The 27,849-nt window shown below is 38.7% G+C and overlaps 1 protein-coding gene across 2 annotated transcripts in view; it reads left to right on the top strand.

The window, feature by feature from the left end:
• LOC105459178 (MAM domain-containing glycosylphosphatidylinositol anchor protein 1) overlaps positions 1–27,849 on the top strand; it is a 334,285-nt gene that overhangs the window by 259,142 nt on the left and 47,294 nt on the right. For both annotated transcript variants that reach the window (XM_011704982.1, XM_011704981.1), the window contains exons 7-8: positions 6,466–6,612; positions 9,874–10,146. In XM_011704982.1, the coding sequence (XP_011703284.1) occupies positions 6,466–6,612; positions 9,874–10,146 (420 nt within the window). The remainder of the gene's footprint in view (positions 1–6,465; positions 6,613–9,873; positions 10,147–27,849) is intronic.

The following is a 27,849-nucleotide window of genomic DNA, read 5'->3' as shown; positions in this document are numbered from 1 at the left end:
TATTCTTTCTATTTAGCAAATTTGCGCCGGTTATAATCAATGCAAAGAATCAGCACGCACGAATCCAGGTAATGGTCTCCGGCGCGGGAGCAGCGCCGCGCACGTCGAGTGTTCCATCGAAAAAGCAACCCGAGTTTTAACGCGGCCGATTAAATCGCTTTTCAACCAACTTTTTTAATCCGCCCTTCCACGTTCGTATTCTGCTCGTTAAGAAACACCTTTTTAATCCCCTTTACGTAGCCCGATCCGCGTATTTACGCAAGACTGCCTTTTCGATCAACTTTATACGATAGGAGTGGAAATTACAATTTCTCTTGAATTAATCAGAAAAGCACTGGAGAGGCACTCAAACGAGAAGCTCATTCGCGACGCAGCCTGCGCCGTGCCGCTCTGCTACGATGAAGCATTACTAAGCTCGCTTGGCGTAAATCACAATCGCGAATAACAATTTCGAGATTCGATAGAGATTTCACCCAACGCGCCATTCACATCTCGAGTGAATCACGATCGCGTCTTCCCGTCCCTGGATCTTGAGTTATTTATTGTCCGTTAAAACTTTGCACAAAACTATACTTCCCTTGACGCGCCGACGAAGTCGCGCGATGGAAGTGTCACGAAAATAAAGTGCGCGTTTCTACGCTATTTGATACATTCGAGGAGTCGAAAGACGTGTAAAAATGATTACGCCGAGAAGACGTAAGGATTTATGGCCCAATGTTATTGCACTTTCTGCTATTCTCTATAGGTCGCATAGCCATGAATTATGGATTAAATATAACGTTTATCTTTGCACAATTACCTGTTTAAATTTTATTATCATTTTCGAGCAAATTGATATTAGCTCTCTGTATTTGCTTTGAAAACTTTAATTCATATTAATAATACAATTTTACATTTTAATGAAGAAATTAACTGAGATTACAATATATGAAACTTTCTTGCCGTGCAAATATCACATTAGAGAGCGTATAAATTGAACGCGCGAATTAATACGCGAGTTCTTTTGGAACATCAATAAAAAGAACGGCGTTATCAATCTAGGATCTGAAAATTCGAAAAATTGGACTGATTGTGTAGTTTCGTTTATCTCGTTATTGAGTTACACAAAACGCTGAGAACAGCTGCAGCCGTCACTTTCCGCTGCGATCAGCCGCGTACGAGTGATAAGAACTATGATGGACGACCTGTTATTACCAAACGTCAGAAGGCACTGCGATTTCCAACAAGAATTATTGCCAAATACTGCTCTAAAGTAACGGTTTAGCTGTACGTCTGACGTGCCGTGACTTTTTACACCGCGGGTACTCCTATATCGTATATCGCAATAGAAAAATTAGGTACTTGATGACCACAGAAGTCCCTTTCTTGTTTAACTTTGTACCTATACAAATTTGTTAATTTTTAATACAAACGAGAAACAGAATTTTCGTGATACTACAACTTTCTTTAGTATTAATTTAAATACTGACTAAAGTAACGATTTATGATATAGAAGCAATGATCGTAATGATCAAGATTAATTAAATAATTAAAACTGAACTTGCACATTACGTTCACATATGCGGGCTGTTCACTGTAGCAACAATTTCCGGAATAAAAGCCTTTTTAAATTGTTGATAATGAAATATTCGGCTGTCAGTCGTATTACATTCGTGACATTAATTATTTGTTTAATTTAATATCTGAAATTTGATTCTCTCTCTGTCTCTCTCTCTCTCTCTTCGAGAATAATCCTGGCCCCTCGCTGTTAAATTAATTAAACTCCCATGTTGCCGATATAATCGTTTGCACTATGATGTTTCAGCAACGAATATCTCGGATCGCAGATCTCGTTTGATGTATGTATGCTCCTCCAATTCTGCTTCCGACAGACAATATCTTCCTCGTGTCAATATTACTGCCACAGGCAGATAGGGAAATCGCGGCCTTTTATGCGAGGATGTTCACCGCGCAGATCGGTGAAATAATTTTTTTTTATGTGTGCACTGGCTACGAAATAACTAGATTTATTAAAGTCGTCCCCGTCTTCGTATTACGTCCGGGCAGACTGTATAATTAATCGGCAGCCACGGGACGTGACAGAAAAATCGACGTCCCGTCGTCGTGACGGATGACGCCGCGCGGCTGCGACGGGAAGCGGCTATATGTGAGTTATCCTATTAAATATTCAATTATTTCTGCCTTCCACTCCTGACGTCTGGAATTCGCTCGGCGCGACGCTGCTCCGCGCCGAGCCAACGCCGCGCCGGCGGCAGCGGGGCCAAGCTTAATCCCTATTCATAGACTCAATCGAGTGATTTCGAATAAATCCTTCCAGCGCGTTCCGCGAGATCCGCTGCAATTAAAATACTTTAATATCCTTTGGAGCACGTATCCGCCCCGGGCAATGCCTTCGCCGCTCGCGAACCTTTCGCCCAAACTCGCTACCGCCGCCGCCATCGCCGCCGCCGCCGCTGCCGCCACCGCCGCCGCTGCCGCCGCCGCCGCCGCTGCCGCGCCGCCACCGCCCATTCCCAATTTCTTTTTGGTACGGTTGCTCTTATTAAACGTCCCATTCCTCTTCGAGAAAGCACGTTCACCTCTCATTCAAAGCCTTTATACAGGAAAGGCAAGTCTGGCAAATTCGGACTCTCCCGCCGATTTCCCGTATTGCAACGAGTAGTCGTGCAAATAGTCGATTTCGCAATATGGCTTTACAAAGCCACGATTCGCTTTGAGGCTAACGAATGTTTAAACGATGAAGCTAGAACTAAGCCGACATACCTTTCCAGCACTGTGTAATTTGTGATTGTATATACCAAAGTGGTGGGTATTCTCCGGACATCTTGCAGCATGTTGGGAAAACTTTCAAACAAAGATCGAAGTAAAAACGTGAAAATAATTTATCACGGTTCTGTCGGATGATCTATCACGCCGATACATTGGACGCAGGAACATTTTGCAAGGAGAAACGGGAGGGGCGTCAGCTGTGTGAAATTGCTTAAGGGGAAGTCGATTTTTATACGATCGTCATTCGGAGATGGCTTACAAAGCGGGGATATCAAAACTCCAATGATATATCCAGAATAATTCCGAGATACTGTTTCGAGTCTGCAATTTTATTAACTGTGAAGTCCGCAATTTATGCCCGAAGAAATAATTATCAGTTGCTGTCAGTTTATAAATGTCTTTGTTTTATCGATTAAATTTAATTTCTTTAACTGTATTATACCTATATTCTTTCTTCTTATTGCCATTTTTCTGATATATTTAATATTTTAGTTAAACAATATTTTAAAATATTAATATCTTATAACGACATTATATTTTTGAGGAAAAAAAGTGTGACAAAACTAGTGTCATTTTTTATACTTTTTAGATAGTTTAATATTTTTATTATATATATAAAATTTTATTACATATATAAAAAGTTTTATATACAAACTTCTTCGTAATTTATTGATGAACATTTTATTTGTATAAAAATAAAACGCTCATCAATAAATTACGAAGAAGTTTCTATATATAAAACTTTTATACTTTTATATAAATATATATAGACACACACACATAGTATGATGAACACGTATGTTTTTAACGTAGGCATCTGTGTGGTATTAGAGGATTGATTTTTATTGCACGTCGCTATGTCGATTTTTCATGTAGTTACAGCGTTTAGAAAATCTAGCGGGTATACACCATTCATGAAAGAGCGCCGTGCGCACTTTTTGGATGTAATTTGACAGGTGTGCTAATCCGTTACTAAAAAAAAACAGGCGCGAAAACGTGTACAGTACACATGCTTTGTAACGTGATAGACAACGCGTCGAGACAACCGCGTACACGCGCTATTCAACTCTGCTACTAGATCGAAAAATCACACGGTTGATATAATCGTCAATATCTTTGCACAGAAAAATTGCAGCGAAATAATCTCGTTCGAAAGCTATGACTCTATCGTTTTCAGTTCATGTTTATTGCTCATGCTCTCAAATTGTTCGTTTGCGAGATATCAATGATTAATTATGAAAATAAATTTTTTTGTCTGAAAATCTCTATCTTTAAAGACATTCTTCATCGAGATGGATAATAATCATCGATATCTCCACGAAGAAAAAATACAGCGAGAACTTGATCTCATTCGAAAGCTATGATTCTATCACTTTTCATGAGTGCCAGATTGTTTATCTCGGACAATTAGTTTGCAAAAATAAAATTTTGCTTCGAAAGTTAATTTTCGTCATTTAAAATAGAAATCGCTGTATGTTTAAATTAATTTTTTATTATTTTATGTCATATTTTTAGTTCGAGAGGATTAAAATTACGTAATTCTAATAAATCAATTATTATTGTTGTAATTTTGATAAATTATGAAAATAAAATTGTCAAGTTATTATGATCATGTGAGCATAAATCATAATACAACGATCGCATGGGAGTTTGCTCGACAGTTTCAACGTCAATTATATTATTAAGCGTGTAATCTAATAGAAAAGATGTGAAATATCGCCAATAAGCGACTAATATATTACATACTCACTTCTATTTGAATTATTCGATTATTCATTTGTGTATGTTGTTTCGCTCTTTCAATTAAAACATAATAATGGACAAATTATGTTTATACCGACGAAAAGTTCAAAGCGCACACAATACAAAATATATTCTAATTTAAATGTCTCTAATATTTTATTACAATCTGATTTTTGTAAAATAATAAGTTTTAATAGTTAAAAAATTGCTGAGATGTTAGTGCAACGATAAGAGTATGTTATGTCAATTTCAAAACACAGATTTATAATTTACTATGCGAGAAATTTTTCTGTGTTTAATTTTGGCAGAAAATTCTTCGTCCCCTGTCGCAATTTACTTCAAGTTGGCTTCGTTCATTTCCCGGCCAAATTGGCTGAATCCCGGAACTTACCGGAAATGTCGTGCTTTTTTTTTGGACCAAGTCGCCTGGCCCTGTTTCATGCGAAACGGCGCCGCATCTCACGAAGTTCGCCAAGGATTCTGTACCGTTAACACAATCGAGCATGCCTTGGCAACGTTAAAGGCGAGCGGTGTCTTTAGTAGAATGGCCCACCACCCTTCCCGTGATTATGGCCGGCCTATATAAAAGTTTCGCCACGAAACTCCGCGTCTGGCGATACATGGAATCCACTTCTTCTCTCTTCCGCCTTCAGCTCTTTCCCGATATCTTTTCGCGTTTTCTTCCTCTCCTTCTCCTCCCCCCCCCCTTCGTAATTCCCTACCTTTCATGAGTGTGTCTTCCGACTACGCTCTTCCCTTGTTCCCCAGGATAGTTCCACATTCGCGGGAGCGGTATACTTTGAAGTAGCCAATCCGACAGCTGTGCCGAATCCGCGGCTTCGCTGTAACGAGGTCGACAGAGAGAAGGGGTGAACCGGTGATGATAGTGCCGAAATAATGAAGAAAGAAAAAGGCTACAGCTAAATGAAAGTTTGGCGGCAAAGGGCAAAAGAGAGGCCAGCGAATTGATATCGGCTCTCTCAGAGTTACTTCCGCGTTTACCTATAAATAAATCGAATGACTGTCCTTTCGGATTTTTCTTTTCGATTATTTTCGCCAATTCAAGTATTTTCTGTTCGAAATTAATAATGCAAGTGCTATCGCCGCCATATATAATAAATTTTTAATACCACTGCAATGACGTGTCGCACTTCAGATTAACGTATTGCGTAATTATTTTAATTATCTTGTGAATAATTTGAACGAAAGATTTGCCACAGCTTTTCCCTTCCTTTCTCTCTCTCTCTCTCTCTCTTTCTCTCTCTCTCTCTCTATTTTTATTTCTCTATTTCTCTCTATCTCTCTCAAATTAAGAATAAACAAATAGTCTGTCAATACAATTTTAAATCCACTATCCAAGAGCTTTTAATTACGTAAACGATACGCGTTTCATAATCAGTATAATTGGGTTATCTGAATAAGTGGTTGACGTCGTTTTAAAAGCGCAACAATTTCGGTAATAATATAAGCGAGATAAAATCATTAATTAACATTTTCATAATATTATCTTGGCTCTAAAGTAGCTTTTTACGATCTAATTTTTGTGTCTAATCCATGCTATTGTTAACAGGGAATCACGTACATATGACATTCTGCCACATACATTTCTGCTGAAATAATACGTCCACAAATTAACATCATTATGCGTCACACAGGAAAAAATTAACGTTCTAAAGCTAAAACTGTAACGTTAATTAAACTCTCACTTTTGCCCTGCTTTTGTCTTGCCAATGGTTTCGTAATTAATTATCGAATTGCGTGTATGGCAATTTTGTCTCTATGAAAAATGTCGCGAAATCGCGAACGCCGAGAGAAGTCGCTTGCAGCCAACTCGCTCGACTGACGCGAACTGCGCCGACTGCGCGACGACGTTAACGCAAATCCGCGGACCGTGCGTGCTGTGTTTCCAGTGCGTTAATTCGTATATCCACGAGCTTTCCGCTTGTGTTTCAGACAATGGACCGCCCCCCGTGGAGCAGAGCGATGACGGATGGTTGAACTTCACAAAAATCACTCGGGCCGAGAGCGGCTGGTACAAGTGTTATACGCGGCATATGCTCGGCATTTTCACCAGCATCGGATATTTTCTCAACGTTCGCTGTGAGTAAATCGTTGTCACGCCACTTTGTCGCTTTCAATAGCATATACGTAGGACTTCCCCGTGCATTCGGGCGGAAACGTCAAGTTAATAAATGTATCTCCTTCGATGAAAAGAAAAGGAAGAGTATTCCTTCGAAAAGAATAGTTTTGTAGGTTTTCGTAACTTAACTTGCTAAATGGAAAATTCTACAATACCTTCAGTTATCAATTTTTATAATCCTACAATTAAAATAATAAACCTTTATATTGACAACATGGAACTATTACGGTTGACAAAATAATACAATAAGATATTACAAAATAATTTAATTATGGTAGACATTTCTTTTATGTATTTTCTGAACGTATTGCTTTATGTTCATACCGTATTGAATACCACATAACTGTATTACTTTTTAAGCAATTAATCTTTAATTTGTATCATAATATTTGTATTTTTACACTTTTTGTCTGAATTATGTTATTATTAAAAATCTTGTTCTAAAAAAGGAAAATGAAAAGTATTGCCTAGAAGTTTTAAAGTTCATTATATTTCTTTATTTCATAAGAGTATAATGTAAATTTAAGTATAGTATAATATACTAGTAAAAATTTTAACTAGTAAAACATATAAAATTAAAATTTCTTTTCGGTGTTTTGAGTACCTCACTTACTAACTTACATATTTTTAGATTTACTTACTTGAAAGTTAACAGAATGTAAAAATACAAAAATTCTTTTACTAATTTAAGAATATTAGGTATTTAGAACTTTTATGAAAATAAATTTCTTTATACTAACTATATTCTTGAATATAGAACACAACAGTCTGCTAAGTTATGTTTTTATAAATCAGTAAATTAAATTTAGTAAATTAAATAATCAATAAATTAAAATAATGCTATTTTTAATGTAAAACATGTATAAAGCAAAGGTAGCGCCGACGAAAGATACCTAATTACGCTGCAGTGCATCTTTTACCTGATGTATTGTCTACCCCCTATGCATTTGATAGCGCTCGAAGAGACATTCCCCCTGATTCGGAATGCGAAGGGGCTCGTCGCTGCAGCCAATAACCGGATACCACAGTCATTTGTCAAGGGCGGAAACCACCGAGCCAACCGGAAATTATCCGTGCCCCGTCGTGAAAATTTGCAAATTTCCTACCTAGCCCCATTCCTTCCATCTTGCCATTATAACCAGAGGGCGATGCGCTCCCTGCATCTCAAACCCGCTGCCCTCGTCTCTCTTTCCCCATCCTCTTGTCTTCTATCTAGTTCTCTACTCTTCTCTATCACTCTCATCCTCCTGCTTTCTCTCTCTCCCGATCTCTCGTCTGCTCCTTCGACCGACGATGCTGGATACGGGCTTCCGAGCACCTAATCTCTACGCAATTTAGATGGCTCGAGAGCACCTATAAACCAACCATCCTCCTTCGTGGGAATTATCGATTACACTGCTACTATGTCCTGTTCGAATCTCCTCCTGGATTACTTATCCGCCGGATAACGTCAAGGCGGGTTTAAACCGACGCGCTAATTTCGCCGGCTTGTAGACAGTCTACAGATAGGACGTAGTTTAAAGGGACAGGAGTGATAAGACCAGCGCCATCGGCAGGCGAAGAACAGATTTTTCTCGTGAATGTTACCAGTATATAAATGGTGCGAATTTACACTATTTTTTAGACATATATTATGTATGTGCTTAAATATAATATTTTATAATTCTTATTAACATTATACAGAAAAAGAAATTATTATATGTATTTTAAATTACATCCACCAGAAAGTTACTTAATGATAGTATGTGATGTTCTATAATGTTCAAATATTCGATTCAACAAAGCATCTTGGATGTGCATAATTCAATTAGCAGGAACACGAAAGGCATATCAAAGTAATTAGAGATAACGCGATCACAGACGGACGAGTATATGAGAACCTTAATCACCTTAGCGCACGCGAATCGCATTAAGATTTAGGACGATCACAAGCCGCTACTGTAGAAGAAGAGACGCAGATCAAATTTGAAGATAACGAGAGCTGTTGAAGAGAGGAGAATAAAGCTGGCTGACGAAAAACGTCAAATTATCGAGCCTGATTACCGGGCCCTCCGTCCTCTCCCTTTTCCTTTCCTGTGTTTGTTAAAGCGCCACAGCGGCTGGTGTTTGCTGTAAAATTCCGAACAAACTACAAGACAAACGAGGTATAGTTGGGAGCCGAGCGACCGTGAGAGGAAGTGAAAGCCTCCTATCGCATCCGCACCACTTTGATCCCTTTGTTTTGCTATAGGATGAGCTGGAGGATCAGCTTGCTAACTCAAAGGACTGCTACCTTCCATCCCCCTGCCCCGCTTCTTTCTCTTTCTCAGCCGAATTCCGCAGTAGCAGTCCGGCTCTAATTCCCGAGCAGAGATACGAGCAGCTCCCGCACACCATCTACTCTCTTGTCCCTCTCTTCGCATTTTCTCTGTCTCCCTCTCTGTCTCTCTCTTCTCTCACTCATTCCTTCTCTCTCTCTCTCTCTCTCTCTCTCTCTCTCTTTACAATTGTGGACATAGCGCTAGCTCGAGAGCAAACAATCGTAGCCGTATAATTCCATAGGTGGAATCGGAAAAGGACGGGAGGGATGAGGAAGGGTAGAAGTTGAAACCGACAGTAACGTCGCGGTGGGGAAAAGATTTTGTCGAACCCGGCACGTGAGGGGGTAGAGAGATACTGCCCGAACTTTATCTCTCGTACGTGCCGCTGATTTCTGATACCACAGTAGTTCCTCGATATCGATGACGATGGACGATGTCGAATCAGGAATTTAATATTACGGTAAAAGATGAATGTGCTGAAAAATTATGTTCGGCATATTTACAGTTTGTAAAAACTACTAATTACAGTAGTTGCGACACACTTTAACATTTTTTTTCGTGACATTTAGGAAAAATTTGTGTATAAGTGTGGAATTTAAGATATAACGAACATATGTGAGAGCACGTTAGGTTTTTAGATGGAAATATATAAAATTTTATTTGAAGATATTACGATACTTTTATAATGAGTGACCACATATTTTTCATCGCGTTTTTGCCATATTCACGAAATATAGAAAATTATAGGAGAAAAATATAGAAAATAGGAAAAAAGTGTAAAAGCGTTCCTGACGTGCTATGTCCATATTGTAAATTACTTTCTGTGCATTATCTCATCTTCCTGCAATATGTGACCACGTAAATTTAAGTCCGACTTTCAAGTTTGCCGCTCGTTGAGAGATTTAAATCAATGGCATTTAGATGATCCAGATATGGAGACCGAAGCAGAAGCGTTGAACGGTGAAGCGACCGATTCTCGAAGGATGGAGGTACAGATCGGCGGTGCTGTGACCCTCGAGTGCGACGGCGGTTGTTGGGGCCACGGACCTGGAATGGATCCGGTGGGTGGGCCCGGGCCCCTCGCTCTGAGCCGGGTGGTGTACCAGGAAGCCGGGGAATATCGATGCGTCGCGCCCGATCGGAAAATGCAGGACACGTGGCGAGCTCAGTTACCCTATCACCTCAAGGTTACCGGTGAGTCCGATAAAATCTCTACCAGACTAGACTGCCAGATTCCCGACGTTTGCACCGCACGTTGGTTTTTTTCCCCCTCCCGTATACCTTGGCTCGCTCGCGTATATCAGCGGCGCGCGTGTGCGTGAACTCTCCCTCTGAACTCACAGGGAAACGATTTTTTTTCTGTCCGCGAACGCGGCGAGCCAAATGCGATAGAGATTATCTGAAAACCGATTAGACGTTCACGGCGCGCGTCCGCGAGTTACAAATTGAATTGCGATTCACATGACGTTGATAATGCGCGAGATGCATTGTTGCCGCGATTGGTATCTGACGAACATAACATTGTGCAGCGTGTCGCATTGTACCTGGCCGCATTGTAGGTTGCGGCTAACTACCTTGCCCGCTATCTGGTTCTAAATTTAATTATAACAGTCGACATTGAATTAACCGTGTTACGGTGTAACCGTGTTACGACGGTAACACATTAATTATCGGCTTAAACTTTTGACGACCTGCTGAGGAGTATGGCAGAACGTCGTGCGGAGTTAATGCATTCCTTTAATCCGTTTAATGCAGTTACGTTTTCGGCAGAACAAATAAACTAGAGCCATACTCAAATGGTATAATTTGTGCATTTACATTTCACGTACACTTGTGTACGCGAAGTTTGTTACGGTACGTACGCGGTTCAGCGAGTCAAATAAGATACTCCATTACGAAATGCACGTATCGCGTGAAGAATTAAAGGACACACATTTGACAGAAATATCTAAAACTCTATTAATGAATTACCATATAATTACATATAACTACGGTCAAACAGAGTAAATAGATTTAAATAGTTGAATATTTGAACAAGTGTGCAGGTACAAAATTTTCACTAGCAATCAAAATGCAACGCCAAATCTATACAAATGTCCTACAAAGTTATTGGAATTACAATCTATAGTTCAGTTAAATTTAGCTTTAATTAGGAAAGTTTTGCTAATAACATTTCGTTATATCAAACAAATAAAGTGCAGAAAGACTTTCGTAATAAATTTTAAGCTTTAAGAATCGCATAAAGAGATAGAAGTCTATGATAGTTTCACTTTCATTTTGCTGGTATTTTCACATTTGTAAAAATGTATATTGTTCTAAATGAATATTATTAAAAAAAATAATGTTAATGCGCGAGGTGACACTACAAATTTATTCTCGTTTTGAAAAAAAAAAGAAAAAGAAGACACGTTGTGGTGACAAAAATTCTATAGGATATAAAAACGGGAGACAGGAAATTTTGGTTCGTTATATTTAATTCGTTCTCTCAGATAAAAGCCGTTGCGGCTAGCATTACATTGTAATTATGATAATGTTTTTTAATGGATATGGCCGAATAATAACCATCGTAATGTTTTAATGTTACCACGTGAAGCCATACGGCTAACGATTGCATAAAACTTACACACCATGTGTAGAGTAATTAAATACTTTTTCACCGTCACATTGTGGCCGGAAGGAATTAATTAAACGATGAGAATGTGAAGCATTTTCATTCGTTATTAAAGCTTCGTAATAGCTCTCAGTATCATTTGCTGTACATCGGACCGCGCCATAGAAGGTCATAAAAATATACATATATGTTATTACTTTCTCGTATTCTCCGCTAATTTTATCTCTAACAATAAGTATTTTGATACACCGTACATCGACTCAAATATTATATAACATAAATATATTATACAATATACAATACAAGCATATTGAAAATATTATACATATGTATACATATAGAATATTATTTTTTAAATATATAAATATTACATTATTTAGATTTTATTAATCATAACATTGGATGTTATATGTATATGTCTTAAAATATGATTATGTCTTCAAAGTTATTTATTTTATGCTTTACTTCTTTGATTTCTAATTTTTTATCAAAATTACAATTGAGAGTGAAGATATTTTATCCATCCATTGCATAGAAAAACATTTCTATGTGGTTTTCAATTAAAATGTAAATTGGTCTTTTATGTCAACAAAAACTAAATTATAAAATTTTTAAGATGATTTAATCATGATGTACACAGCATTTACACAAATAAAAAAAACGAAAACATTTATATAAGCTGTACTAAATATTAAAATATATTTAGCAATAAAATATCTTAATATTTTTTGAAAATGCACATTAATTAATATAGTTTACTAAATAATTTACTAAATTCTTAATACTTTTGGCGAGATATTAATACTTTTAACCGAGATATTTTTTTGCTTTAGTTTGAAACTCATATCAATCTAATAGTTAGAAGAGAAGATTCGCTTTATTTACTGAGAGTATGTGAGCCTTAGTTTCCATCCGAATCGAGGTTGAAGTTCGAATGCGATTTCGAATCTGCGCGTTTTTACTTGGCAAGAACCTCAAGAGACTAAACGGAAGTGCGAACGCTGATAAAAGTTGAGGATACGTACTCGGTGCAACATAGATACCGCTTAGATGCGCGCACGTAGCGTATTCTTCGGGGATAGTGGTCAACGGAACGTGACGTCGTATAAGGCGAGCAGAATATCAGCTGTGGTTAAGCCGGACCAAGTTGAACGTCTTGAAACGTTGCGCTCGAATACTCTGGATAATAATAAAGTTACATATAAATGTTTTGCCTACGCGATATTAATATTGTGAAATCAGTATTGAAACGTGATTATTACACGTAAAAAGACTTTTGGATAAAAAATATGTGATAATTATGAACGTAACAAAACTAACTTCGGATATAGGTTTGCTAAAATATTGGAGTTGTACAAATATAAGACCTAATTTGTATAATTCTCTGTATCAATTTGTATTTCTCAGTAATACAGTTTAACTTTTACGATTTAGTATAGTATTATCAGAATACATTTAAACGTACTATAGACGTTCACGACAGAATACGCGTAAGCATTAACGACTCTTACCGACTATACCTACTTCTAAGTCGCGTTATACAGTCGCTACTTTGGAACTCCGGTTTGCAATGCTATGAAAGAAAACAACTTTATGACGCGAAATGGGAATTGTTGCGTCGTAAAGCAGACTCGTGGCCCAGCATATACGCCGTCGAGGTGATTCCTGCCTCCTTCCTTCCGATAAGAGGCCGATAGTGTCGAGCCAAGAATCACAAAGCGGGCTATGTATTGGAAATCGTGAAACACACTGTCATACCCGCGGTTTTACTGTCGCGAGATCTCTCCTGTTTGTCTTCGGTTTCCCTCAGCTGGCAACGGTGAAAGAGCGCCCTGCCCAAAACTGTCATTGTCACAGCTTTTGCAGTGTCGAGGAACAGTCATTTCGGCGAAGGAGCGCGGATGAAAACGACGCGAGGGATCACGAGCGAGGGAAACGGAGGAGAAGGAGGAGGAGGAGAAACGAGGGAGCGCGGGAAGAAAGTTTGCGAACGCTTAACTTTTCCATTCCTCCTCTGGGGTCTTGTCCTCGTAAAACGGTTCCCGGACATCCTCGCCGACACGTCCGTCCGCCCGCCCTCGGCTCGCCCGGGCTTACGGGGGGCGCGCGTTGATCTGTCCGAAGGGTGCGCGAGGCACGTAGCAGCACGCCGCGATATCTCGTTTCGTTTAGCTCTTAACGAGTTTGCGTGGCTCCCGAATGGCTCGTAATTTTGATCCGGATTTTGGTCTGAAAACTTGAATTGCGCGAGTGCAAATTAGTCTCCTGTTAATTCTCCACGCGAAAATTGAGAGTAAAATGCACGGTTAATGTCCATAACACTCGAATAATCCCGGATTTGAATCCCGATTACCTGCAGTATTAAGATGTATACGAGTAGAGATAACAAAATATGTTAAAATAATTGAAATTGAGAAATTTTAACAAAAAAGTATATGAAACTTCGAAAATTTCTAAAGAGTTTTCAATTTTACATAAATTCTTATCTTTTGAAACGAAAAATAACATGTCAAAAAAAAAATCAATAAAAATAACTATGGTCAGTTTTCAATGATAGAGAAAGAAATCAATAATATTATTTATATATATCAATAATGCTATCGATTGAGATAAATTTTTACAGAAAATTCTTCTATATTTTAGTGAATTTCATCAATAATTTCTTTCAAATTCCACCGTCATCGAAATTGTCTTCGCTCGAGATTTCGGTCGTACTTCGCGGACGTATCATTCACCCGATAAAGAATCACGGGCGCTCCGATGAATCCATAGACGATAAAAAGACACTCGTCCATTGAAATACGACGACGTTATACGTTCGCGATTGCGAGAGATGTTGGACAGTTTCGTCTCTCTCCCTTTCAGCCGCGGATACGACCGTGAGAATATCGTGTATGCCCGGTTATTTTTCCTCGCCCTATTTACGCGACGATGATAGATGCAGAACGTTTTCTTTCTCTTTTACCCCGTCCGCGCGTATATCCTCCCTCATGACCGCCGCGCGCGTTCCTCTATCCGCTTCCTCCCTTCCTTCCTTCCTTCCACCGCCATTCAGCCCGAAGCAATCGCTGGAGCAATCCCGACTTCTTATTGATTGCGGCTCGGGGAACTCGTGCGTGTAAGGCGCTCAGCCGTCGGTCGAACACTCGCTATCCCGGCGAATGCTTCCTACGTCGTTTCCATGGAAATGAAAAGACACAGAAGGCACACCGAAATTATTTCGCCGTCGTCGATCGTCGTCCCGCGCGCCCGCAATAATTTTTCCACCTCACTTTATCACTCGGCGCGTAACACCTCCCTCGGGGGCCGTACAACGCGCGAGAGATATATAAGTTCTCGCTCGTCCGATATCAAAATATTTCGCTCCGATCCTAATATGTATTTCTCTATAGGTTGTCTCGATCCTCCTTTCCCGAACCTCGCGCTTCCCCAATTCCTCCCGTAATTCACTCGACCTCGTTCGTCGTATTTTTGAGAAATGCCGCTTCCAAATTTTTCTACGTCTCCCACGCGAAATGGAAGATCAGAAGTTATTGGAAGCGTACGCGGGAATCGATACGCCAATTATAATAACAGGATTTGCCGATTTGATTGAAAAAAACATCTTCCAGTCTTGCGTCAACATATATTAAAATTACATTATACCGACACCGTTATTCCATATTAAATATTATATTATTTATACATTTTTCATTTTATCCTCGTAATGTAACGAAACAATTTTTCGCAATAAAAGAACCAGTATAATTGTATATAATTAAACTTCAGTTCTCAAACTGATATATACGCAATAATCGTGCCGAGATCTTTTGTTCCTTTTGCACACGTTGTTTCCGAATCGACCAAGCGTGTAGAGTGATATGGGAGAAGTGTGGAGATGGAAACGCGTATCGTGCAACTTCAAAGCAACCATCAGTTGAATATATTATGGAAGCGCCGTACGTGCGGTTTGTATGATATTCGGTACTATAGCATGCGCGGCATGTTTGCAATAATCTCGACCGTACTTAAACGTTTGAAACCGCGACACACATTCGCTACACGTCCCTTATACATATGCATACAATTTCTCTGTGAAAGAATCCATAATAAAAAAAAAAAAAGAATGATAAGAATCTCTTTTGCAGATTAATCAATTTTCTCTCAACTTTCCAACTGTTTTCATCATATGCATAAGTTGTTTTTCAATTGCTTTCATTTTTGTGTTCCTTGTACAGAATTAAAATTAAAAAAAAAAAATTTTATCTCGTTAAAAGTAATCTAGTTTTGAAGATCAGAAATGCAATATCAGAAAATTAAAATCTGCCCGCGCACAATTTCTTTTAATATATATCTATTCTTCTCGTTGCGACTATACTTTTTGCAATTAGCAACTGTATGGTTATTCCTCCCTGTTCTTAGCGAGAAAATAAAGCGGCCTTTGATTATACGGAATACATGTCACGGAATACGCTTTAACCTTTGCTGGGAAACTTTAATCGAAGGATTTGTGAAGCTTGCCTGAGGACAACAATAATAATGTTTAATTAGAACGAGGCAGAAATGTTTTTTCTTCTCGCTGTACATCTCTAGAACGGATCTGTAAGCTAAATAACCCTCTGTGCGTTCATCGACGAATTAATCGCGAATGTGATTGTTTCTGTTTTGATGCTAGAAAATGAAAACTAAACTTGAGGAGTCTGTTGTTCGAATCTTTCTATAACCTTCACTGCTTCGTTAAGCGTTCATTAAATCTTTACACCTTTACGAATTAAACTAGAGTTTTTCCTTTAATTGATCTGTAAAGAGACGCGTTTGCACTAATGATAGAACTTACATAATGAAACTTTCGTGTGTTCTCGTTAAATCACCGTCCAAGTTCGTCGAGTGAACACCACATGCAGCTATTCCGTTGTAGAAAATTCAAGCTTCATTAACAAACTAAATGGTGCTGTTTGAATAATGTATAACCGGATAAATATTTTATAACTCGAACAAGTTTGTGATGTGAGAGAGAAAAGAGGAGAGTGAAGGGGGAGGGGGATAGGAAGGAAGAGAATACAAACAATTTTCATGTAAAATGAAGCACAGGTAACTGAGCTTGATACTTTGATAATTGAGTAACTAATTTTCCAAACTTATCTCTTTTTTTTCGTGTTTCAAATTTTATCGTTTTGGAAGTTTTATCGTTATGAAAGCTTTCACGCGATTCTTTTAGCTCAAACACAAATCCTTATACAATCTTATCCTTGTCGATTAAGCGATCGGTGAAATTTTTGTAGAAAAGCTTAATTAAATTGTTATAGAGATATTACGAAAATTACAGCAAGTAATTAATCAGTCGTCCCTTTCGACGCTTATAATGTTTTAATTACAGTTAACGAGAAAGTACTGAACAAATAACTTTAAACACTGAACGTTAGTTTAAAGTTGTCGCGCATCTGAAAATTTCCGTTGATTTTCAAAACATTTGCTGAAATTTATAAAACACTTGGCGAGTTATATTTCGAATAGATCGACACAACTTTCCATCGTGGCGCAGATAACTGCCTCCTTCTCCTTCGGGGGTTCGGGAGCTCTCCGAGAGCTATCCACGGTTAACCGCCGGAGAGTTAATTTCACTCGTACACAACGACCCCCTTCGTCGATTCGAATGTACCGACGCGCGATTTCGTATTTGCATGCTTGATAAAGGGAACTGGTCGGGATCTAATCCTTTGCGGAAGCCGCGCGTAAGAAACAAAGACTTGATTAAGGCAAGGAGAAGGAAAAAATGAGCCGCCTCGGGTCAGAAGCCAGCCTCATCTCGACCGTTAATTTCACGGTATGTTTGAATTTTTTTAAAAACGACGTCGAACCAACGGCCGCACACAGATACACACGCCTTCGAAAGATCTCTATCCAGCTTCAAACGATCTCACGCGGAAATTAACTCGTTTCATTATCCAATGCGTAGATAGTGTAGACAGACAGTAGATAGACGAACGGCTCTGTACCTCCGTATTAACGAACTCACCAACCTTCGCGGTTCATTAACGATAACTCTCGGCAGAGAAACAAAAACTGATCTAGTATAATAAAGCATATTATATAACATGAGCACATTATAATATACAGATTAATTATCGTCTTCAGGCTGGTATAATTTCATCGACGAAGAAAAATTATTGAAAAAAAGACACAGCTTTCCGAGAGAAATATAATATCAGAAATAATTAAATGTAATTTCGATAAAATCTAAAATTCGAGTTTTACACAATTGTAATATACAATACGATTATACATATATGTTTTTCTTTGTAATTATTTCTATAGAGAAAAATATTTGAGCAAATAGAACATGCGTCAATTATATTAATATCGGATTATCTCCTTTTCATATGAATTTTTATATAAAGTTTTAATTTTTAATCAATACCAAATTTATACAATTGACGTCATCGCTAATGAAAACAACAATTATTTCGTAAAAAAAAATACGGATATTATCTGCATTTCGTTGTTAGTGTTTTCGAATATACGATATAGAGCGCATGGTCGATTAGATTTAAATTTACATTGCTATGATCGCCGTTATTCGAGCGACATTCGAACGATGGGAAATAACGACCCGAGAGACGCGGCTCTGTGCGCTGCATATCGGGCTCAATGCGGACAGAGAAGGGTCGGGATACACGTAACAAAACGTAACCCCGAAAACGATGGTGTACACGGGTCCCCCGAGGGAGCTGTGCGGCATTCAAACGAATCGAACGACATACAATCGTAACCCCGAAACGTGAAAGCGCCTGACCGCAGCTGTAAAAATCCCGCGTTGTCGATAAAAATTGCCTTCTAACGAAGCCAAGCCCGAAAAACACCGAATGAGCCTTCGAACACCCGGGGAAATTCTTTTGCGCGTATATTGAAGCTTGCCTCTCCATCTGCGTACAGCGCCATTCCAAATAAAAGAACCGCTATTTCAACGAAACGGTATTTGAACTTCACAAATTTCTTTTTACTTGACAGAAATAATGACAATTGATTTTCATTAATAAGCATGAGAAATGTCCAATTTTTAATAAAAAGATTATATATTTTCATATTTTATAATCGGTTAATTTTCTGTTGAAATATATGCTTCATATTTTTTAAATTTTTGATTGGCAAAATTAATCTGTATATCTCATTTCTATAAATACTGGATTTTTATAAGTTTTGCTAACAAGAGGTGGTATTAATACAAATATAAAAAAATGGAAACAAAATTAATATACAAATTTTTCGTACAACTCAACATACACATAAAATTATTTTAAGATATAGTTCCATTATAAGATAATTTACAGTTTACACATTTACATTTTTTAATTTCTAACATTTTAACGTTCGTAATATCACTTATAAAAAATGTATCGCTGCAATTACTTTTTATAACTTTAAAGTTGATAAGTATTTTTAAACGGCGTTACACATTCGATCCAAAAATATCTATATGCAATATCTATAAATCCACATTTTTCTAATTGTACTGCATTTATACTTATATGCTTTGGTTACTCCTTTTAGTTTTTAACTTGATAATGCATTCCATAGTATGCGCACACACACACATACACACTTTTATTTTTTTCTTGTCTAGATTTGTAATTTTTTATTTGCAGTCAAATGCATTTTTCTATCCTTAAAAATGTAAAAAATATACGTGCATAAAATTGAGGAAGCCCATTAATATGGAGAAAAATTGAAAAGTCGAAATGCTTTTTCGATTCTTTCGAAATTTTTTTTCGATTCTTTCACTATTCTGACTTTGTCAAGTTAGGACTGATACAGCTTTGATCAAATAGTTCGTGAAAAAGATCGGATAAAGTCACCAATACGAAGGTAAGATTGTGAATACTTGCCGATGAAACTATCTTTTGCTGCGGCATCACATGTACACACGTTTGGTCGGTGATCAGATGATGAACGACGTAGCTGTGCTATTTTTACGCCACTACTTTATCGCGGGTGCACTTCGATGCTGCTATATAAAGCGCAATATGTGGAAAAATCTCCTCTTGATGATATGAACGATATTTTAGTTGCAGTCTTCATACGGATAACTGCTTTCAGATCATACGAGCTCTATCTTGAAGGCAAAGAACGTTACGTTTTTCCGCGTAAGTTGATATTATTTAAAAATTTGAAAGATACAAAATTTGAACCTCTACATTACAAGCGCTTTAATGAATATGTACCCATTTTTTAATATAATGTTATATATCTATAGTTAGTTTTTCTCAATTATTTGTGTTTTGCGAGGAAGCGATATTTCAGTCTTGAAATTATTATTTCGTGTTTTAATAGAATAAAGGTAATGTTGTATCATTGTTACAGAAAATATTTCTAAAAAAAACGCATATGCGTGCAGAATAAAAAAAAATATATAATGATAAGTGTTAAGAACATTTTTCATACCTTTCTTTTGTAACATGCAAATAAACTTTATTTTACTTACTTTCAGGAATAACGCCTTGTTGTTAATGCCACTTGCATTTCCATAGTTATAAATGTAACACGTTACACAATATAAATTTGTTCCCTTACTTACTAACAAGAACTTAAGAGAAGAGAAATTTTTAGATCTGTTATTTTTATCGTGCAAGATGTAATAATGACGGATGAAACGAGATTAACAACAGAGGAGTAATATCTCTTCTTCCGAATCATGGTAGTCGTGCAATCATGCCGCTGTGTGATTTCTAATTTTATCAGTCCTTCCCTCCGTCGTGCAAACTCTTGAGTTTCAACGGTGTTAATCGACTTATGAAATACCATCGAAACAAATTATATGGTATTGTCGATGACACATGGGAATATAACGGGGCTCTCCCTCCGCGCTCGTGTCCGGAGAGCCTTCGGAGATGTCGGAGGAGAAGGGTGGATGTAATCATCGGACGCCTCGGGGGGATGGTGCAAGGAAACGGGATCTTGGAAGTCAATGGCTCTCTGTCGCGTCTCCGTTCTCCCCTGCGACCGGGCCCCCGTCAGGCGGGATTACCTTTTTTGTCATTCTTGTCACGTGTATCTCTCTCCTGACCCATCCTCCCGACTGCGCGGTGGGGCCGTCCCCACATCTCTTTCTCTTTCGCTTTCACGCAGTCACACCGGAAAAACTTCCATCCCTCTCAATCTCGCTCCCATTCGCAGATCAATACTTCATTAATTCCATCTTCTGAATGTAGAGATCGCGAATAATTATTTAGTGTCGCGTCAGCAAAAGGGTGAATGTTATTTCGGATGTCGCAACAGCGACACTCAGCTCTGATGAAAGTACACGCGTCTCTTTTATTACGGGAGGAATGCAAATTTGCGAGTGTGTAATTTTTATTCTGCTTTTATTTTATTTTTTTTTATTTGATGAAAAAGATATGAAACTATTCTATTTGATATTCTATTTGATTCCTTTATCAATAACAAACCTAGATTACTGTTACTATTGATATAGAACTTATATTGGATTCAAGTTTTATTAAAAGAATATTATCCAATGTTTAATTTCGTTTCTCCTAATCGCTTTCTAATTTCGAATTCCAACTTGAACACTTTTTGCGCAAAACTGGCAAGATTAACCGAACCAATATAAAAGATCTGACCTTCCTTTTGATTATCCTTCATCGAAAACTTTCTTCTTGTAGTTCTCGCGCTGATGAATATTTGATTAATTCCGCCTCCAGAACGCGGAGATTGCGAGCGATCTCACATTCGAGACGCGTCCGCATCGGAATTAAATTTTATTTCACAGAGCAGCGCCGTGATTGTTGTGGATGCAGGCGGTAAACGTTTACTTTATTCAAATTTTCGGCTCTTTCCTCTCTCAATTACTCTTTCAACTTCGCGCAATAGAGTGTGATGCGCTCGATGAAGCTCTGCCGGAACATATATATACATATATGTATATTCCGAAATGATTCAACGCTCACGGATACAAAGTTATAGATAAAGTTATGGACGCATAGATGTAACCAAGTTATGCAATTATTAATTACTTCAGGGAGTATTTTTACTATTTGCAAAATTGTTAAGCGTTTCACGAAAAAAAGTATATTATATAGATGTATAAAATAATTTATCGCAGCTTTTTTTGTCGCGTGAAAATAAACAATAATAATCTCGCTAATAAATAACTGTATAATACAGTTTATTTTGAAACATTCAGCTTTTGACGTTTATTATGTTTTTCACTTAAAACATAACACATTTTGGTTTTTACATTGTTATTTCCATGTACCATGTGAACAAAATCATTTAATCAGTTTTAGATGTAATTAATTCTATCTTTTTTTTGTATTATAAAATTTTTAGATTTAAATCATTATACACGATATAAATTTAATGATCTGCATAGAATCGCATTAAATATTTCGCCGTTGTTCTACGCTTTTTTGCGTTGCTCTTCGCGCGTTTATATCCCGACGAGTCCCATCATTTTGTGACAGAAGACGAATGATGGAACATTTATAGCGTCTTAAGAAGGATATCACGAGGCTCGCCCTCAATTTCGCGATAGGAAAATGAAAGCGGCTGCTGTTTAGTATCTCGTCCAGTGTTACTATCGCATTGTGGAACGTCGTTCACAGGAAATTTAATTAATGGAGAGAGGAAATTCGTTCGAATTTAAATCGAACTACGTCAACCGTTTTAATCAGGCGGCATAATTATCTTGCCGGCGAGTGCAAGGGAGTTAATGAATCTAATTACAAGCCGGAGCGAATAAACATATTTTACAGCGTGAATCGGATAGTTAATAGGATGATAATCCCGTCTCCTCTCCCCCGCCCGCAATGTGTAATCTGATTTATAGCTTTATATTGCAGGATACTCGCACGACGACCATTAATAGTGCTATACTTACTATAAAACTGTACTGGTAGCTATTTCACTCCGTAACGATCGCGGCGGCAATTTAATAGTCTTGTAATTAACATGCCGAATGCATCCAGAATGCGTTCCACCATTAACGAGCGGAATTGAGGAAAGTTAAACAAAATTCATTCCGGATCTCTTTGCCATACTAATCAAGAGGATCTGGCTACAGATCATGCCCCACTAGAATGAATTTTCTCTACTATATGGAATCATTGAAGTTTCATAACTTAAGTCAAATAGCGCGATTTTACTTCACATATTTTTTGAAAATAAAAAGGGAAAGTAATAATAATTTTAGGAATTTTGATCAATTGAATTTTTTTTTGTATTGTAAAATTCCCCAAAAAGAAGAATTGTATCGAACACTCTCACATATTTAAAATCCACATTTATCTTGTTGATATAGATTGTATTTAAGGATTGGTATAATCGATATACTATATTTCCTGTAGGGAAATCCCCAGAATCAAAAACTTGTCGTATTAGCAATTGTTCCTAAAGCTTTTAACGGTCCGTCGGTAAGAGACGGAGACAGGAACATAATAAAAGCGCTATTAAGGAATCTGACGAGATCCGCTATGCAGATTAATCGTATTCCGTGACCCGCGCCTTGGCTGAAGAATATCGCCAGGGGATATTAGATATGCACGGCGAGACGCCGCGACCATAAATCAATTTGTATCCCGGCCGTAATGTGTTCATAATTCATGCTTAGCCTAACACAGCTCTATAGGCGGGTGTTGAAAAATTAATGCAGCGAAAATGGCCGGTATTATTCCGCCCCGTTTCCGCCCGGCCATTGTTCCGATTGCTGCTCGAATATCAGCGTCTTCGAATTTGTTATCTCGCTGAAAACAACCTCGTTAATTACACATTCCTATGAAGCAAAAAAAACACAATGACGATAATAAAAATGTATCACTATGAAATGTTATTAATATTATCAAAATGAAACTTTATTAATAACTAATATGTGTATATTAGAAGATGTAAGAATATATATCTGTGCATTTATCATGCTTGTATTTCGTTACGTTAAAGATTATTTCTTGATTTTGTTTTTTATCTTATACCATTAAATATGTGTTATTAATGAAAAATGTTTTTATAAAAAATATAAAAGAACGAAATAACAAAAATAATTATATATTTTTTTAATTCTTTGTAATTTAATCTCTGCTAAATATTTATTATTTTACAATAAATTTGTAATGATATAATATCTATAACATATATAATAACATAATATACGCATAGTTATAAATTTTAGCATTGAACTATGTTGCAACGACGTCCAATTGTTACAATGTTCACCATGTCGGCTTGACTGAACAAGGCGCGTTCTTCGACAGACGCAAGGGTTCAGTCAGTCGGCAGCATCGGAAATAAGCACAGCGCGGGCATAGTGGCTAGCATAATAACCCACCGACCATGATCTCTCGCTCGCCACGCCGCGGCCGCTTATTCAATAACAAACTCCGCGCGCGCGCATATCCGCGTCGAATCAACATACAGATAAGTTCATTCATTCGTATCACGCGGGTGTGCGCGCACTAGCGGCAACAGCAACGTTATTATCCGTTCGTGCTACAGCGAACACGGTTAATTCAGGGTTGTTTCGAGAGCGTGAAACGAGCCGCCGCGATGTACCGGCGGGAATTGCGTGGAGTTACGCGCGACTCCACGTAATAGCGTAACGTACGCGCAGTATAGGTGTCACGTACGCGCGATTCGCGTCCCCGTAGCTCTTTTATTTCACCTCTCTTTTTTTTTCTCTTTCACGACGCCACGCGATTCCGCCGCGATTCTCTGACGATAATTCGATCTATCAGCCGATCAGCTGTCCCGTATTCACGAGGCGCGTTCGGCGCGATCGCTCTTCCGTCCACTTCCGTCTTACCGCCGCGATGCAGATTGACCGGATCTTTTTTCCTCCCTCTCTCACTTCTCTCGAACGAGAAACCTCGCCGACCGTTTTTTCGTTCCGGGCGAATCATCGTAGCGTGTCGATTGCTCGGTAAATTGCATTTTCGCCGAAAGCGCCATTAATCTTCCTCTCGAAATGGATGACGCGCACGTCTATATGTAAATATATAGGTACATATATATATATATATATATTATATTTACGTAGATATATGTCCCGCAGTGCATTTTTTCTTTATTTTTATCCCTCTCCCGTCCCGCGTGCGCTTTTTTTCCACAATTCGTTTATGTTTTAGGAAATGTCAAGCGAGCCCGCACGTTTCCGTCACTTCTAAAAATGTTTCCTTGCTACATCTCGCCGTCCGTGAAAAATATTTCGTTCGTGCAGCTACGCTTGACTTCTTACGAAACAAAAGGGAGGAAGAGCAATGTGTAACGGAAATATCTCTCCTCGTAGTTTTTGTAATATTACGTTCGCTATTACTTTATTACTGTATCCGCATATCGACCAATTTCGCCAGTATCGCAGCTTCCTAATTCGTTTTATAGCGCGATAGCGTCGCGTGACTTATCGCGATAGGAAATTACCCGATTCGCTCTCTGGCGCGCTAGTGTTAATTTATTCCGCGTACAGAGTTTTTCCTTCGAAAAGCTGTTGATTTAGATAGAACTATATTTGTTGGCAAACATATCGAAAATATAGCTGGATTAGCGTGAGTAATTGCAATTCCGGAAATAATCCGGTGTGAAATTCAGAAACATTCTGCGCTAAACACAATAAATCTTTCCGCATACAGCGCGTTCTATTACATTTTGTAATTGATATTGGGATAACGAATACGAGTGATGAATTCTCGCAGTTCAATAACACAGATATTTACAATCAATTTGTCGAATATCGATTCCATCGATTGCTCACCTAGATAAATTAGATTAAAGAGAAAAAATAGAAAGGGAGAACTTATTGCCAATATATATATTTTTGTATAAGGATTCATAGGCTATAGAATTGCGTTGGAAAGAGAGAGAGAGAGAGAGAGAGAGAGAGAGAAAGAGAGAGAAAGCTATTTGTATAATAATACGATTCTATACATGTGTACGCAAAAGCCATCTTTTAAAGCGGAATACTTATACGCGAAAAAATAACAGAATTTTTGTGTTGCATATATATCTGCTTACGCATACGTGCGTAAGCAGATGCACTTGGATATTATGCGCATATGCATGTGCCATCATGCGTATGTAGATACCGTAATGGCCGTGTATTCGGAGGAGCAGAATCCTCGCGGCGAGACGAGCGGAGCGAAGAAAACCACAGAGGATCTACCTTATGTTCCCAGATTTCATGCAAATTTGATACGGTTGTAACGCAGAGTTCTCTGACGCGTCTCCGTGAGTAGATTCTCATTTGTAAAACTATCCTGCGAAAATGTGTCTCTGATTAGTAGCTGCGGGAATCCGTCTGCGTGTTAGCTCACGGAGAAATCGTGGTGTTCCCCGTTAGCTAAAAATTATTCAGATAGACAACACTGTCTGACGGAGATAGAACAGGGGCTGCCCTGGGAGTATTTTTATGCGGAAAATTACAGCGATCTATCATCGCGCTTCCGTGAAAGAATTCGCCGAATGAAGAGTCTAGAATCCGCGTCTCGCGGACGCGTATTTCTTGTGATAAAGGAGACGGTGAGATTTTTTGAAAATATAACAATTTTTCCTAATGAAACGTGCGCCGATTAAATTTTCGGTTACATACGAGAATGTAATGACGTAGCACGGCGAGAAGTTGCACATACTTAAATATAAGAAAATTTCAACCGTATCTCTCATGCGGTCGCGCAATACTTTTTCATAAGCCACACTCGTAAATCCCATCGAAATTCCTATTTTGAACACAAAATTCCGCGCACGCATAAAATGCAATAAACATCCCTGATTGCATGGAAACTATCAAGGCCGGGCTGAAAGAGAGTTTTAACGACGATCGTCTAGTTGGGTGCGAGCGCGAAATATAGATTGAGTAGAAATTAAATGCTCTTGTATTTAGTTCGCCGCTACGCGCGGAGTAATTGTGTAGCACGGCCGAAGCAGAAAGTTATTATCGCAACAATTCTCGCAGCGCTGCAATTCCCGGAGTATTTTGCATCGGGCGAACTCGAATCTTCCACTACCGTCGCCTCGAACTTTACGACTTATTACCAGGTTATATTGTGTACACCGTTGCGATTCACGCGCGCGCGCGTCGCTGGAACGTCCTGACTTCCATTACCATAAAACGCCGATCTTTAACTACACCCGATAACCGGTAATTTCCTAGCTCGTGATTTTTCCGATTTACGACTGCAGTCGCTTTTTAATCAGGAAAACACGTTTACGCTCGAGTGACGCAGAATCCTCGCGTCGTGCATTAATGCGATCTAAAGGAGGATTCGAGCTCAGGATTTAAATCATCTTTCGGCCGCGTTGACTTAACACTCTTGATGGTTAAGTAAAAATGCGACTGAGGTCGTCGAATACATTTGTCGATAAAATCGCGATATAATTGTATCAATGGAAATATCGAGTCTCGCTCCGGACGAGCTAATGTTAATGAGCCTCGTCAGCGTCCCCGCGGCGTCATACGGCGCCGCACATCGGTCTTTAAATTATATTATGCCAACGCGACGGGAATTAATGATATACGGAACGCGCGAGCGAAACGCCGTTCGTTATTACACCAGTCAACGTTTGATCGGCGCTCGTCCGCCGCGCGCGGCGGAAAATTCCGTTTTCCCGGGCTCGCAACAATAGGCGTCGACTACATCGGCCGTTGACTTTCACGGCTAACGCCAGGTTCCGCGTCGTCAGGTACAACTTCCACGACGGAGGGAATACGACCTCCGGTCGGGCCGTCAGTCCGGAATTGATCGATAATACGCAGCGCACCGGCCGGCCGCTTGTCCCCGACGGTTGGCCAGCACACATCGCTTCTCGGGATCGCGTACACGCTCTTGTCCCACACACGACACGCCCGGCGTGAGCGTCGGGTTCGAGTAAAATGTCGCAGTCGGAGGTACAATTCCATTACTCGCGTTTCACACCCGCCCTCAGTCCGCAATCGCGTTTCCAGCCCCGCGCGCGCCGTGTTTCTCAGCTTCGTCTTTTTTCCCTTCCCATCACCGACAAGAACTTCCTTACGGTTTCCGCTAGCTATAGGCTCGCATTAATAGCCCGCAGGGCGAGCTCGTCTCGTCGTCGAAGTTGCGCGTATCACGCACCGAAAGAGGATAATGCTCAATCGGAAAGTATACATTTGTATATTACTTCTGATATATAAATAAATATAATTTATTTGTTTTCTTTTGCACGAGATTATCGAGGATTAAAACACGAGCAATATGTTGTTTTATATCAAATAAATAACGAATGATATCCATTGGCTTTAATAAACTCTTGGTGATAAAACTTGGTGATAAAAAGTATATATTATAGTAATATATATATATATATATATA

The sequence above is a fragment of the Wasmannia auropunctata genome, unplaced genomic scaffold (assembly GCF_000956235.1).
Source record: "Wasmannia auropunctata unplaced genomic scaffold, wasmannia.A_1.0 LD334204.1, whole genome shotgun sequence".
In the NCBI taxonomy this organism is placed as follows: domain Eukaryota; kingdom Metazoa; phylum Arthropoda; class Insecta; order Hymenoptera; family Formicidae; genus Wasmannia; species Wasmannia auropunctata.
The sequence above is the reverse complement of the archived record's forward strand: the minus strand, read 5'-3'. Positions and strand labels throughout refer to the sequence as shown.